Source organism: Penicillium malachiteum (assembly GCF_028827825.1).
Source record: "Penicillium malachiteum strain IBT 17515 chromosome Unknown utg000005l:1.0-9002435.0:326005.0-9005861.0, whole genome shotgun sequence".
In the NCBI taxonomy this organism is placed as follows: domain Eukaryota; kingdom Fungi; phylum Ascomycota; class Eurotiomycetes; order Eurotiales; family Aspergillaceae; genus Penicillium; species Penicillium malachiteum.
The window spans coordinates 328,943-340,991 of NW_026643099.1; the positions used below are offsets into that span (position 1 = coordinate 328,943).

Below are 12,049 nucleotides of genomic sequence, written 5' to 3' on the forward strand. Positions count from 1 at the left end.
GCGGGTTGAGCCAGATTAGATTCGACACTGGCAACGAATGAGACGCGGCGCTGATGAAAAAAATCCATGGGAGATAAAGTAAACATCCTTCCCTACCAGGATTAGCTCTATACCGCGTAAGCATAGCCTTCTGTGTGATGGATGACTGGCGGCCCTACAGATACACAAAGGCTGTGCTGCATGTGGGAAGAGTGAGGGGGGTGCTAAACTTGGACTGGTGGAAAGGCGGGAAGACATGCATACGACCTTGCCATTTCACCAGATCTACCAAGCAGTTCTAGGGGATTCCATGTACCATTACAGATTATTACAATACATCCAGAAATATGGTATACCGATTACGACCATAGTTCTGCCCAACTAATAGAGCGGTGACCCTAAACAGGACTAGCCTATTTCAGAATCATTTTCTGGGAATCAAGTCTAAAGAGTATGTGGTCAAACTGATTTCGAAAACTACTGTAAGACTTTCAGATTTACATTGATCTCAATGTTTGTCTCTGCATGGGCCAGGTATTCCACGACATCATCCAGCTGTATCGATTCGGGGATCCGAGAGTTTTCAGCCATATTGACCACTTTCCTGTGGGGCAAAAAAAACAAATAAAAGAATTGCTAAAAGGGTTGGAATTGAAATAGAGAGAAAGCAAAAACGGCACAGGACGGAGAAATATGTACAGGTGAACAACGGTCAAATGCGTGGAACGGGGCCCGGGAAAGACAAACACCGTATAGGACAAGATTTTTAAATCAAGTTTTTCTGGTTACAATACGTACAGAGGATTTCGAAAACAGATTGAACTGTGTGTCTGGGGGGGTAAACTGTTTTCGAAATCCACTATATACAGTACAATATGACTGAACTCTTTTGTTCTTCTTCTATCTGAGTTAATACACAGCCTTTATGTTCGCTGGGCATTAGGTGACCATTGAAGTAGTCGGGCTTAAAAGCCTTTAAATTGAGACTTTGGTGATGTGTGGTGATTGTGCGTGTTGATAGCCTGTGGATCACCAGAACGGGCAGCCGATCATAAATTCGTAACGCCCGTTCACCGTTGCGATGCACGCTCACATCACCGCTCCTATCGATCCCAGTTCCATGCTGCCGCCCGCATCAAAAGAACGAGTCTGCTTCTTACTCCTCCGCTAGGGACTCCCAGGAGCTCTTTGATCCTGGGAACATAAGATCGAGAAAGCCCTCAAGACTTTTATGTACTGTTGGTTGAACAAGCGTGGGTAGTCTGACAGCTTAACCGCTCATCATAAGAACCCATCTCTTGCCCAATAGTGTTTCAGTAATGATATGCCGCAATAGAATCCACCGGTCTTGGGAGACAATCACAGAACGTATCGTCAGAATCTATTTGCTAGATACCGGTATCCTAATTAGACCTAGCTAGGAACCGCGGGTGAACCTCACAAACCTCAAGGAGGTTCACCCACCCAGGGGTAAAGGTTCCATGACCTCTAGTAGAACCTCCGGGCGGTTCCATCTTGGACCGAACCTCATGGAGGTTACCCGCGGGTGAACCTAAGGTTCAACAAATATGACAAATAGGTAAAAAACGTGACTTGGGATCAATTCTATAAATTATATAGAAACAGGCTGTGTTTGTCGTAATTCTAAAATGAAAATTTATTACTGTATGGCCTTATAGGAGGATTTAGTGTAACCCCCATCCCAGTGATATGAAACGCCCTGTGTGATAAAACGTCCACCAGGTACCTACATATTCGAGCACCGTCGCTCCCAATCCACATATTGAATATTACCTAAGAGTAATTGAAATGATAATTATCTAGTTCCTTATTCGATACAACTTTTCCAAAACAAAATTACAACATGTCGGCGTGGCGGAATACAGGACGACATATACTACTAGAAAATCTGCTATTTACGACCGTAATACCAAGACCAGGCACAATGACGTCTGAGGAGAATAGAAAAGATCTTGTTGAATAATTTCGTCTACCCAGTTGTCTTTAAAAAAATTTTATATCATCAAAATAACTTTATCTAAGGATATACCAATTTTGGTGGAACTCTTGGCAGCAGAAAGGTACTTAAGACAAAATTACTGATATGGCAAATACACGGCATGGTAACAATCATGTAACATGGTGTATGAAAAGTACTAGCGCCGCTAAACGGAACTGCCGCCCCAGAAGCCTGTCCGCAAGTAGAAGATGGCCTGCTTGAAGGAAACAGAACTCTAGTATAATGTTCGTGTCTCAAGACTTCAGTCGACGTCACGGTCATTTTTTCTGTCCCAGTGATCGATGATGCCTTGGCGACAATTGAAGCAACGGAGGAGGAGTGGATAATATGTTCTTAGGCAGAATTCCTTGCTGCATGAGAGTACTAGAACTCGCAGTCTGTAAGGACATGGCTTGAAGTGCCCGTCAATGCATGGCTTTCCGCCTCCTCATATTTCCCTTGGTTATTGAACACATTGCCCAGTGTATTCAAAGAGGTGAGCGTATCGGGATGCTCGAGTCCAAGCACCCTCCCTCGTGCTTCTAACGCCCGTCGATACATTGCTTCCGCCTCTTCATATTTCCCTAGATTGGATAGCACCAAGCCGAGGTTACCGACACTGGTGAGAGTATGAGGATGTTCACGCCCAAGCCCCTGTTCATACCCGTCTAGTGCCCGTCGATACATCGCTTCCGCCTCTTCATATTCCCCTTGGCTTAAGAGCACATTGCCAACTTGGTTGACACTAGTGACCGTATCAGGATGTGCACTTCCAAGCACCTTCTCTCGTGCTTCTAATGCCCCTAGATGCATCGATTCTGCCTCTTCATAAGCTCCTTGGAGAACTAGAAACCACCCGCAATGAGACGAGAGTGTGGCAGCATTTAATCGATCTTCATCATCTAAATCATACATAAACTTCAGCACGCTTTGGGCATGCGCAAGAAGCGATTGACATTGCATCCAGCTTTCGTACTTGCCATCTGGAAAGGCTCTTGCCATAATCCTTCGAGATTTAGCCAGCCAACCACGGAGCTGTTGGTGCATATCCAGCCACGCCCGGACCGATAATTGCACCAAGTGGTGCATATCAAACAACCGTTCGTTTCTCTCCAGTCGGATCAGAGAATAACCGAGCAGCGGCGCCAGTGCATAATGAAAGTCCAGCTCATCTTGATTAGAGTCGCGCACCAGATCTTCGGGAATTCCCGATCGAACATACTCATTAACGCTAGGAGATCGGTCGCTGTCGACCGCTCCTGGCGGATCTGGTCAAACGATAGCTGCCAAGTTGTGATCACCGCATACCGAATGCTGGGATCACGTCGAAGATCCGTGAAATCCTCATTCTGGAGAAGCCGCGTCCGCTTTGACTCACTCTCATGAAACAGTCGAAGGTATGTGGAGAGGGTGATGGGGGGGTAACTGGTTGGTAATATACGCCGCGGCTTGAGTGATTGCCAGCGGAATATATTCAAGTGTCTGGATCAGTGCCTTCTCATCCTCTCCACACTCTGTCGATTGAGAGGCCGGGATCCTTGCCCGTAAAAGGGTGAGAGACTCGTCTTCATCCATAGGATGAACCGTGATCACATGACCATCACTCCCCACCAGATTCCGTGCCGCTAGTCCATTTCGGGACGTGACCAGGATTGATCCATGCGTGGCCTGAGGCAGGAACCTCTCCAGTGGCCCTCGTTCATTGTATTCAGTGGCATTAAAAAAATACCATAATCATTCGCATTGTCTAATACCATCAGCCAGCACCCATTTTGTGGATCACGCAACCATTGATACACGAGCTGAAGGATGTTGATCTTCGGGTAGTCCCGTCCCGGAATCTCCGCTACTGTAGCAATCTCCTGGTAGCTCTCTTCCAACCGCGCTGCATTGCTGGCGTGGATCCAAAAAACCCAGATGTTTGGTGTTGTTTCTCGCACGCGATAAGAATACTCGATGGCTATCTGGGTTTTCCTAACAGGCAATCAGGTTAACTTGGTTGTTATTACACATACTTTCTTATAGGACAGCTTACCCAACACCAGCTAGCCCTACTAATGCCACCCGCTTATGATGCTGGCCGATCGCCGCATGTTTTTCCTTGATTGCACTGATTACAGCTCCACGGCCCACAAACATAGGGTCTTTCTTAAAAGGCACCGTGGATTGCGGCTGGGGCTTCGAACGGATCTGCGCTGAGAACATTCCTTGTGAGCGTGGTTCAGAACCCCGGACCAAGTCACTCACTGAATCGAGCTGCCACCACCGACGGCGCATCCTTTGAAAACTGCCGCAGTTTATCGAGCGTCGTCCGATACCCGGCCGCGTTGCGCGCGTCAAATTTGACGATCATCGAGTGATCGGCATGCAGCGGCACCTTGTCCTCTACGTGGTCGGGGAGCTGGAGAAGAGCCGAGTCTGCGTCAACCGTTGTCATGAAATCCCCGGTGCGATTCCATCGTCCGCTGTCCGAGTCCTAATGCGGTCGTCAATATATGGCATATCCTGTTTCAGACCAAGAACAATACGTACCCATGCCAGACGCCTTGTCTGCTCCGTTTCATAGAAGCTGACCACCTTACGGTCCCGGATCAGATTTTTGAAGTCGGCCAGTTGATGGATTAGCAGGTCAGATTTACTGGAAATTTGCTGCAGCAACTGTCCTCGCGGATGGCGTCCATCGCTGGCCAACATCTGTTGGATATCGTCTATCACTAATCCTTTGTGTGGGATCGCAAAGAGCATCATGCCGTACGTGGCTCGATGCAGCGACGTGATCGCCGGGTGGTCTTCCTCCATGGTCTGAATGGCTCTCACCAGGCACTATATGGTAATGTCAGCATATATTGCTAACTCTGACGGTGATCTTACATGAGCCAGAATGATTCCTCCAAAACTGTGTGCGATGAAAATAAGAGGTCTCTGCTGGAGCTGGTCGAAATCAGCCAAACCTGCAATCAATAGACAGGTCAGACAGCGTGTCCTACCTCCTTTGTATTCCGGATTTTCTTGATCTCCTCCATCAGCTCCCGCCCGTAGTCGAGAATCGTATCGACTCCGTGGCTCGACAGCTTGGAGTTGTACCCGTAGATCATTGTGCGACACTGCGGAAGATCCTTCGACAGGAAGTCACGGAGCCACATGCGACCGAGATTCCCTCTTCCTTGCCACGATCCGTACGCATGTCCATCGAGTCCGGCGATCGCAATGATACTATGTTGCGATCTCAGTTAAATTTAATCGTCTAGATATAGATAACGGCACAGGTGCTTACTCTGCATCCACAGGCTTGTTTTCCTCCAGCGCAGAGAGCTGGGTAAACCCGAAGAAGTGGGAGTCAAAGTTGATATCATCGTCTCCCATCTCGACCTGCCAGTCTCCGAGTGGATTGAGGTCATGGAGAAACTCAGGCACTCCGCCGCGAAACTGTACCAGCGCCACCCTCTGTGTGTCACTTTCATAGCATGAAGGGACTATCGTGATCGCAGCCATGATATGTGATCTCTCGTCCTCGGCGAAGTTGTCGTTGAGGGCCTCCTGTAATGTGGTCTCGAGATCCCCATCGGGCTGTTCTCTCGACAAGCCGGTCACCCGGAAGACGTGCGACTTTTTACTAGCCATCGTGAATTATCTTTATCAGAGTGGTACATCAGACTAGGGTGCACTTTGCGTCGCTTGTTGATGGATGGCTTCCCCAGCCCTGCGGGTGCGGCTGAATTCACTTACAGGTGCGGGGTATCGAGCACGCACATCTAGTCATTGCTACTATCACTTCGTAGATACGATTATATATTATACTGAACTCAACTTCTTCTTCAATCATTTGTTTATAGAGAAAATGCTTCACGGCGATATACCGTATTTGTGTTTCGCTACCCTCTCAAGGCTAAATTCCTACGAGTTCTGGGTGACTTATGATAAACCCCGTGCAAAGTCTTGCCTTGACATCACGTGATATAGATTAAAGCTAGCCAGTTTTGGTTTAGCCCTAGGCTAGTCACTTTGGGCCTAGAGCACCTTAGGAAGGAGGTTCACTTCAGGCCACATCCAGGGCAAACCGAAAAGTTTCCTGTTCCTCGGGGGACCCCGTTTGACCCTGAACTTCACGTGATCGAAGACTCACATCAAGATTGCGAGATACGGGTTTCCACCATTCCCTCAAATAGGAGTGGTTAAATTAACCAAATGGTGACATTTGCCCGGACGAACACACCTACGTTGACCCGTGCTATAGCTCAAGCGCGGTTGATAGTCAACAATCGAACTTTCATTTTCATCATGACCAACTCTTCAACTTTGCCTCAGACTATCAATGTTGAATTTTGCTCTTGTAGTTCAACGGGCAAACACGCGCTGCCTAGGTAAACTCAAATTCTGTAGCTTATTTCCCTTGCTTCATTGTCATTGTGTGGGCTGTTGATTTCGAAGATAAATTTGTTCATTTTTGGTTTTCGTCATTACTATACGCCATAAACTATGCTGAAACAAACCGCTTTAATAAAAGTGCTCAAATAAAAGTGCTCAAATTACACTGCTCAAATTACACTGCTCAAATTACACTGCTCAAATCAAAGTGCTCAAATCAAAGTGCTCAAATCAAAGTGCTCAAATTAGAGTGCTCAAATTCTTCATTCTAATACAACGGTCAAAAACGCGCTATGCAGCTAATTTGAATGTACAATGAAGCTTTTTGTGTCTGCTGCCGTTTCGAGGCTGTTATTGTCAGGAGCTATTTGTGTTTTCGTTTTCATCATTACTGTATGCGACTTCAACTAGGCTTAAAAAAATCAGTGCTCAAATCCCTTTTGATTGTTGAACGCTGAAACCCGCAATTTTTGGGATAAATCTAGATACAGCATCACCAATATCGACAAACTTATGAAATTTGATGATGAATGTGAAACAGTTCACGATTTTGGACTACTGGCAATAGATCAGCAGTCAAAACAGTGCGTAATTTGATTGACTCCGGTCGACACTCAATAGACAAACTAATGTCCATGTACTTACACGATGTGAACCCGCTCTTGGAGACTCAGTAGGCTTTAACCTCGGATTTTTGATGGAATTCGGCGCCAAGTCTGACTGGTGACAGTTGCTTCCAAATGGACCTCATTTAAGGCCACAGCCGAGGAGAGTTTTCAGTTCTACAATCCTATGGCACTTTATCTCATATACAGTACGTTGCGAAACCGGTGCAACAAGAACACTCTTATACACTCTTTCTGGCGCCGCTGCCAAGACCTTAGCGCGGATCGTTAATTTGGCGGGTCGTCGTAAGTTGAGGGCCACTGTAAATGATATTTACACAGTGCTAGTGAATTTACGTGATGTATAAGAGAATCGTGTAGTTTCCTATGGAAGTCAACACGACTTCAGTTTTCCAAATTTCCTCCACAGTCTGTGCATGCTATTTTTACATACCAGACGCCGCCCCACAGGAGATACAATCTCTTCGGCTTAGAGAATATTATAGTAGGCGACAACATCGCGAACTCGTGCCTCTACTATGGTAAGAAAGCAGTACCTCAGGTACCCCGTGTGTTTTCCATGGAAGCGAATGCGTCCTAAAATCTGACACACGGTAGCTGAGGGGCTACCCCGCGTGGGACAATCACCTAGATACCTATCATTAAGCGCCTAATATGACAGGAGCTAGGTGATTGGTTCTCAAGAAATCTCAATCAAATTCAGGGAATCTTAGCGCATCAATCCATGGCCCTCTTGTGAATGGTAGAATCGCATGCGCGAGGGCCTTCACATCAAGCCACAGCGTCAAAACATGAATTATTTTTTGTCTATTATTAGCAATGAACAGCCAGTGTAGCACTTATAACATGATTTGATCTCCCTCCCATGGCTCATATGATCACAAACCTCCCAGAAACCCTTTGAAGGTGTCACTATCCCTTCACTTATATTTCAAGGTATGGCCCTAACTTTCAGTAAAGTAAGTGAGAACCTACGACTAATACGCAATTAAAAATTTTCAGACCAAAGCACAACTACTTCTTGTAACAGCGAGTTCCGGCCAAGTTGGTGCTTGCTCAAACTCAAGATGTGGCCATTGGAACAATGAACACAACAGCTACAAATGCAAGGAAGCAGGCTGTCGCAAGAGGTGGAAGATCTGTCAAACCGGCGATCATGGAGATTCAGGAGTGTATGCGATCTGTGCCAAATGTCCCGATCACCCCGCTGGTGGCCCGGATGGTTTCCTAGAATACGTCGACCTTACGGTCTGACATGATTCGAGAGCTATTCTATGTCTTCGAGCCACCTTTCAACGTGCATTTCTTTTGGGTCACGCTGTATTTCCAAGTCAGACTCGATATCGTCGGGCTCTTCTTCTTCGTCGGTGCCTTCCAGATCAAACCAAGAATGTTGGTATATGGGTCGTTCGCTACAAGGGTACCCTGTTGATCTTAGCCATTCAAATACCCCGCGTGTGGCTCCTTCGGAGAGGGTTTGGGAATAGAAGTCATATTTATTATCATCAAGCCTAGCCAATGTCTTGTTTGCGGATGAAGGTGATGAACCATGGACAGAAGGCCGGCTCTTTGCTGCTTCGGAACATTGAATTGAGCTATTGTCTGTCAAAACCCATTCCCAATATTCGTATTCTAGGCAATGACAACCACATCGAGCATGCTGTCGGACTGGGAGCTCTGTATCACCAAGTTGTGTAGATCCGAAAGGCTTCCAAGGCCAAATTGGAGGTCTTTCATGGCCTTCGCAGGCTGTAATAAAAAGTAGTCGACATTCATCATCGCGGCGTATCCATTCTTCATAGGTGCTATCCATTTTTGAAGTTAGGAACGTCTGTGCTATTCCTGCCCAGGCAGAAGCTGGAAGATCTAGAGCTGTCATGCCTGCGCGTACATCACGCAGGATAGAGTTTGCTAGGTCTGTGAGGATTGCACCAAGCCAGAGGATGCCGAGTCGAGGATGTCGGTTTGCCATAAAAGTAGCAATTGAACCTTGATTTTGAATGATTGAGCTAATAACAGCAAAAGCCGGATTAAGCCAGGCACTGACGAGATTACACTCGATATCTGGGTTGAAGAATGTGCTGTACAGTAGAGAGCGTAAACCCCACGTATTCAAACTTAAAGTCATGTACTTAGGAATGATTTCGCTGTGGCTTTTGAGGAGGTCCGGGATAGAAGGAAGAGAGTCACTGGCAAGATTCTTTCTTCTGGACAGAGATTCTTGTTTTGGAAACGGCAGGAAAAGTGTGTTTTTTCCTTAGAAATGGAATGTAAAGTACCCCAGCAAGAGCAATTGAGCATTGCGCATATAGGCGATGGTGCACACAGAAACGGGAGAGGTATTTAAGAGCGGTCCCTGATTCTGGCAGCTTTGACTCAGAACCGCAACTATTTGTGGCTAGGGTAAATCCCACATTCTTTGCCGAAACCGACCATGGCGACATATAGATATGGCCTTTGTACGTAGTTGTCGCTTCCCAGCCATTATCCGAACATAAAATGGTACGCCACCAAAATATTTCCTCTTCACAGGCGTTGTTGCCGATATCGATTTCAAAGACGGGTTGCTTGTCTGACGTCGGTGATGAATTCTCTGCTTCAAGCATAGGTGGGATCATGGAACATTTATGATCAGCAGAGCAGCCCAGCAACTCAACCCATCGAGCAGACAAGATATATGCCCATGCAAAGTAAAGTACTGATAAATAGTTCCCTTGATCATAGCTAGGGAGCCCCTGAACTCCGGGCCAATCTGCAAGGGGGGGAGTCTTCTGATAGCCTCACATCCAATCGACCGCCAACTGCTAATAGGAGTTGCTTAGGTATCACCATTGGTTCAGAATCGCAACCCTCGTAGGAAGTTCTCCAAGTTGATCTGCCATTGATGACAAGGCTGCCTTGTGACTGTGTTGATAGCTTCTCCTCACAAGCGAACGAGGCGGTCTTGTCCAGGCAAGCAAGGCCACCCCCAAGGAATGGAGGGGTTTGACTGACAAGAGGTCCCAGGTCTATGGCATGCCGGGGCAATAAGTGATCATCGCTTTGGGCATTTACATAGCTTGACCATGTGTCGAGACTCTTTTCAAGGATCTGGCTGAATTTATCATCACTTGGGCGTGCAGCATCGCTCATGATCACGCACCCACAGAATGGGAAGGCTGGGGAATTGTTTAAGACTGAGGAATCAGATGCCGAATCATAAAGTCGCTGCTGTACTTTCGTCCACACCAGGGAGATGGGGAGGATGGAAAAGAGGAAATCAAGAGAGTGAGTAAGGGAGGGGAGATCAAAAAAGGTTAGTTATTGAACTAGCCGGGAGCAGCCTCCCTATTTACTATTTGTGGATTTCAGGTGGCTTGTCATGTGGCAAATCCATGAAAATGATAGAAACGCCTAACCTTGCCTGGTTCAGATCTACAACGTAAGCAGAGTCTGCTATTTTCAGCTTTTGACTAGACGAGAGCTGAGCTGGAATGAAGGGGAAAGGGCCGAACGGGGCTGGCGTGAAGGTGAAAAGCAGGTTCCCAATCCAAGATCGTCAGAGCTGCCAGCTGATTCGATGTGATTCTATGTATTGATACTGTATTACGTATTGTAACCGCGGTAACCTGAATAAATGATCTGCGCTAAGGTCTTGGCAGAGGGCCAGAAAGAGTGTCTAAGAGTGTTCTTGTTGCACCGGTTTCGCAACGTACTGTAGAACCACTTAGCAAATACTTGGCTAATGTAACACGGATCTGACTTTTTGGCATTCTTGTTCTAGTTTTTCTTGAGCTTTGCCTCGCATAACTATTCTGTGGTAAAGTTCTATATGATTTAAGAGATCAGCTCTCTGTTTAAGTAACTCTATTCTGCAAATATTACACTCTAAGCCTTTAGCCAGCCAAAGAGGATTGATATGCTTTCGTAAAAAATATCTAGTAAGAGAACCGGGCGTTGTATGCTTCGGAATTTGTTCCATAAGGGGAAGATTTGGATTCCCCAAGTAAAGAAAGCAGATTGTGGGCCGCTCTTTGAGATCCTTGATTTGTACTGATTCCATTGCTTGGCGTAAGGTGATCTTAGTGATATCTTCCAAAACGCGCTGTTATCGTTTGATCGGGGCATCGGAACTGTTGTCGTCACTATCGCTAGATAGAGGCCGATAGTAGGATTGGTAGGTCCGAGGTGTTAGCCGGCCCTCCTCCACAGAACAGAACATAGTTATCGTATTAATCGTATTAATCCTACGCTGGTACTCTTCTTCGAGAGTGGCGCCCAGTATTATGAGCATTGTATTAATTAACGCCAGATGCTGCAAAGTCATGGAGGTCTTATGCTCCAGAGTGTTAATCACCTTGGTATTTACCAGCTTCCCTGCGAGTTGTTGCTTAAAGTCGATCATAGGTTGCTTATTCCTGTACCGCTCTAGATTCTCCCGGATCCGCTGGTTTTGTTGTCGTTACTTCTTATTACGCAAATCACGGATAGAAATATCGTAGCGCTCCTTTACTTCTATAGTCTGCTTAGGAATAAGTTATAGCTTTTGCTTATAACTATCAGAGAGTTTAATAGCGACTGTATTAGTATTTTGTAACTTATTTTTGTAATTTTCCTACTTTCTCTTGTGTTTATTAACCTTCTCTTGTCGCATAAGTATGACTAAAAGCTTATTAAGGGACAAAGATTCTTTAGGGGAGAGCTTAAATGGTCGATCTGGATTGATAGATACACTAAATGAATAAGCAAACCGCACTAAGCGTGTTTAAGACCCTGTTTTGCGGATAATTCCCTGAATATCAACATCAATATCTACTTGATAATAACGGATAAAGGTATTAATGTTTGAATGCTGAAGAATCATATTCTGGAGAGTGTCCGATACTTCTTCTATCTACTGAGTTAGCTATCTGGTTAGTTAGGATGTTATAATTAACAAAGTCTTACCACTATTATTAAATTACTTGGCTCTAGTATATCGGAGATTATATAGGTAGGAGATCTAATCATAGCCTATAATCTCACTCCCTCAATATATCCAGGATCTTATTATACAACTTATTATACTCTCCTCTAAGATAAGTTAATACCTAATAGGTTC

At 45.8% G+C, this 12,049-nt stretch overlaps 5 protein-coding genes across 5 annotated transcripts; 1 reads left to right on the plus strand and 4 right to left on the minus strand.

Annotated features, from left to right (window-relative positions):
- Positions 1 to 2,362: 2,362 nt before the first annotated feature.
- Positions 2,363 to 5,599, minus strand: N7483_010149 (uncharacterized protein; the record flags this gene model as incomplete). The annotated part of the gene is given in 10 exon segments (XM_057093576.1): positions 2,363 to 3,174; positions 3,201 to 3,403; positions 3,420 to 3,672; positions 3,708 to 3,952; positions 4,014 to 4,168; positions 4,242 to 4,454; positions 4,511 to 4,801; positions 4,850 to 4,909; positions 4,966 to 5,191; positions 5,253 to 5,599. The coding sequence occupies 10 exon segments, from the start codon at positions 5,597 to 5,599 to the stop codon at positions 2,363 to 2,365; spliced, it is 2,805 nt and encodes a 934-aa protein (XP_056939547.1).
- A 2,308-nt stretch (positions 5,600 to 7,907) lies between these two features.
- N7483_010150 (uncharacterized protein) lies at positions 7,908 to 8,200 on the plus strand (the record flags this gene model as incomplete). Its single annotated transcript, XM_057093577.1, has 2 exons — positions 7,908 to 7,928; positions 8,000 to 8,200. The coding sequence occupies 2 exons, from the start codon at positions 7,908 to 7,910 to the stop codon at positions 8,198 to 8,200; spliced, it is 222 nt and encodes a 73-aa protein (XP_056939548.1).
- A 36-nt stretch (positions 8,201 to 8,236) lies between these two features.
- N7483_010151 (uncharacterized protein) lies at positions 8,237 to 10,101 on the minus strand (the record flags this gene model as incomplete). Its single annotated transcript, XM_057093578.1, has 3 exons — positions 8,237 to 9,169; positions 9,249 to 9,704; positions 9,754 to 10,101. 3 exons carry the CDS (start codon positions 10,099 to 10,101, stop codon positions 8,237 to 8,239), a joined length of 1,737 nt encoding a protein of 578 aa, XP_056939549.1.
- A 735-nt stretch (positions 10,102 to 10,836) lies between these two features.
- N7483_010152 (uncharacterized protein) lies at positions 10,837 to 11,353 on the minus strand (the record flags this gene model as incomplete). The annotated part of the gene is made up of 2 exons (XM_057093579.1): positions 10,837 to 11,093; positions 11,200 to 11,353. 2 exons carry the CDS (start codon positions 11,351 to 11,353, stop codon positions 10,837 to 10,839), a joined length of 411 nt encoding a protein of 136 aa, XP_056939550.1.
- A 57-nt stretch (positions 11,354 to 11,410) lies between these two features.
- Positions 11,411 to 11,958, minus strand: N7483_010153 (uncharacterized protein; the record flags this gene model as incomplete). The annotated part of the gene is made up of 4 exons (XM_057093580.1): positions 11,411 to 11,470; positions 11,588 to 11,681; positions 11,721 to 11,842; positions 11,896 to 11,958. The coding sequence occupies 4 exons, from the start codon at positions 11,956 to 11,958 to the stop codon at positions 11,411 to 11,413; spliced, it is 339 nt and encodes a 112-aa protein (XP_056939551.1).
- Between the last annotated feature and the right edge of the window lie 91 nt (positions 11,959 to 12,049).